General features: G+C 32.4%; 1 protein-coding gene across 3 annotated transcripts in view; it reads left to right on the forward strand.

Moving 5' to 3' along the window:
• LOC128249199 (kelch-like protein 10) overlaps positions 1 to 3,051 on the forward strand; it is a 25,657-nt gene that overhangs the window by 10,878 nt on the left and 11,728 nt on the right. For all 3 annotated transcript variants that reach the window (XM_052972167.1, XM_052972168.1, XM_052972166.1), the window contains exon 5: positions 2,199 to 2,290. In XM_052972167.1, the coding sequence (XP_052828127.1) occupies positions 2,199 to 2,290 (92 nt within the window). The remainder of the gene's footprint in view (positions 1 to 2,198; positions 2,291 to 3,051) is intronic.

Consider the following 3,051-nt stretch of genomic DNA (forward strand, 5'->3'; position numbering starts at 1 on the left):
TATATATATATATGTATATATATATATATATATGTATATATATATATATATACATATATATATGTGTGTGTATATGTATATGTGTATGTGTGTGTGCCTCTGTGTGTGTGTGTGTGTGTGTGTGTGTGTGTGTGTTAATCATAACACAGAATCAATAACTAGTTTTATACTGTTTCAACTTGATGCAATAAGTGCTATTAATTTTATTGAGGCATTAAGTGCCTTCCATCATTTTTTGAAAATAACTGAATAATTATTTTGTTCTAAATGTTTAATTCTAATCCTTTATATTTATGTGTCCATAACATCGATAGAGTTAGCTTTTGGAAGATGGAGACGTGTCTAGTCTATTCCTTTTTTTTTCTTAATAGAGTAACTGTACTCTCTAATGGAAAAAGTCTTTAGGGAAACATCATTCGCCTACTTCGTTGTTGATTATTATTATTATTATTATTATTATTATTTTATGTTTGACTTTTGTTTTGCATTTGTACAAGTTGGATCCAAGTCTCACCCAGAGACCTCAAGAGACAACAAGTTAGAAGTTCATGTAGGTGTTATGCCTAGGGTACCATATATTTGGATTTGTACAGTTTTGTTCTAGTGAATGTTTAAGAAACCATAAGAAAATTATGTGTTTGTTTTAAAATTTGAGATCACATAGACAGTATTTTACGTAGGATATGGGCAGTTCCCATGAGCACTATCTTTTGAACTTCAGCCATTTTGGGGTTTCCTGGTATCTGAGCTAAGTAGTAATCAGCCCGTTTCGCTGTCATTCCCAGGGCACCTATGACATATTATTATTATTATTATTATTATTATTATTATTATTCAGTAGTTTTATTTCTATAACGTGCTTTCATTTCACTACCGAGCGCAGCTCTGTGTGCCTTGGGTATGTGCTGTGGTTTGCTGTGATGCTCTTATAGTTACTGTATTGAAAGTGCCAAATTTTATATTTCAAGGGAAATAACTCACAATCTTTTCAAAAGAATATCTCCCCTTGGGGTTACAATTGAAATCAAAAAAGTAATAGGGTCATTAAATGCTTTCGGACAAAATGCTTTTGAATCTATATTTCGGATTTAACATTCTCAGTTCAAATCCCTACGCGGTCCATTTTGCCTTTCATTGTTTCTTAGTCGTTAGACTAAAATACCAGTTAAATACAGCAGTTGGCATAAACAACTATTCTCAACTATTATCACCTGCAAATTTGTGATTTATTGAACTATTTGCAATCTATAATTGATATTTTATAACTACACATGCGGCGTTTTAATTGAGAATATATCAAAACGAAACTAAAATCCGTAACGTCTTTAATCCGGATTTCTAACGGCTCTGACTAGCACATGTTCTAGATGAAGCGATAAGTAGATAGTCGAAACTGCGATGCAAAGTCAATCCTTGATTTAATCTTTCACTTATACCACAACTCTCTTGGGAAAGGCATGAACCCCAAAATGTATTTTCCCTCCTCTGAAGGAATGCTTTTTCTAGTCCAAAATATGTTTATCATATTTAATACGCGCCAGAGAACAAGATGTAATTTTCTTTAGTCACAGTTTCTTCTAATCAAGAGCTTTTGACTTTACATTCGATGCTGATTGATTGCGGAAGCACTTAAGAGTGAAATTAAAAGATGATTACATGTATAGATATATTCAGGTTACATAAATTAATTACTAATACAATACAGCTAGAGAAATAGGCAAAGAAGGCCAAAAAGAATGACCGAGTAATCAAACGGCTATGCTATTGAAGTTGATATTAGTTTTGGAATTGAACTCAACGAAATATATCTTCACCTTTTATCTACTTAATCGTTTAAGAATGAAATCAATGAGTCGGTTAATGAACGGATATACCAGTAATATATCATGTAGCTGACAAATATATATAATCTTTCCTTTAATAATGAATTGCAGTGTTCAGTAAGTATTTATTGCTCAACCTTTAATGAAAAATAATTATTAATAAAACCAGATCCTCCCCCATGTACAAATCAAAGTCCTTTCTCCAGGGTATCAAACAATTTTTACTTCTAATGTAAACCAAAAAATCTCACAGAATGTCACGAGAAATTTAGATAATCTAACTCTTTGTGTAGTGTCTTTATGTTATTTTGCTTTTATTAATCCTTTTTCTTTTATTAACTTTTATTTCCCTCGTGAATGTGAAAATCATATCAGCTGTTGGAAGACACAATATTTGTGATTGGAGGATTCGATGATCTAACGACGATAGCTTGTGTGGAACGTTATGATGACACCGTTGATCAGTGGTGAGTTCTGTTTTGAATTATTTTAGAATGTGATTAACTTCTGACAGTGAGGTTAGTTGAAGAGGAATGTTGGATATTATAGGAATAAGGAGGTGAAGTTAATGTGTCTTAATTATTGAAGTTTAGTGACATGGGAAAGGACTTTCTTGCACGAAATAGTTCTTCAGAAGAGGGATCTCGGTGTTTCTAAACCACGAAGGTAGGGTGGCGTGGGGTAGGGACAAAGACATGGTTAATACCAACTCATAATTTTTACATTCATGAAGCTTTCAAATATACAAATGAATTTTTCCTATTGTTATATAAAATTCACAGTATGCGCGCCTCATAATCAGCTAATTGCTAAGGTTTTCACATAAAAATTTCAATTACTTATAGTGTAATTGATAGAAAAGAATAAACGGCACGGAATCCGCTGCTTTCTACGTAAATTCCCCAAAATTCCATGTACATGTGTGTGTGTGTGTGTGTGTGTGTATGAGTATGATTGTGAGTGTGTGTGTATACACATATATATATATATATATATATACCGGAGTAAGCACATGAAATGTGCAACAAGGTGGAAAAAAGAGTACTCAAATACCAGAGGTAGAGTAGTATGCTTTATTTAAAAGCAGCAGAAATATAACAAAAAAACCGTTACTCTGAGTTTCACGTTCCCGTTCATCGGACAGTTTTGTTAGAAATGGAGAAAGGATAACAATGCAATCGAAAGTAATATAAAATTAAAAATTTAAAACACATGGATTCGTTTGATT

The sequence above is a fragment of the Octopus bimaculoides genome, chromosome 12, assembly GCF_001194135.2.
Source record: "Octopus bimaculoides isolate UCB-OBI-ISO-001 chromosome 12, ASM119413v2, whole genome shotgun sequence".
Classification (NCBI taxonomy): domain Eukaryota; kingdom Metazoa; phylum Mollusca; class Cephalopoda; order Octopoda; family Octopodidae; genus Octopus; species Octopus bimaculoides.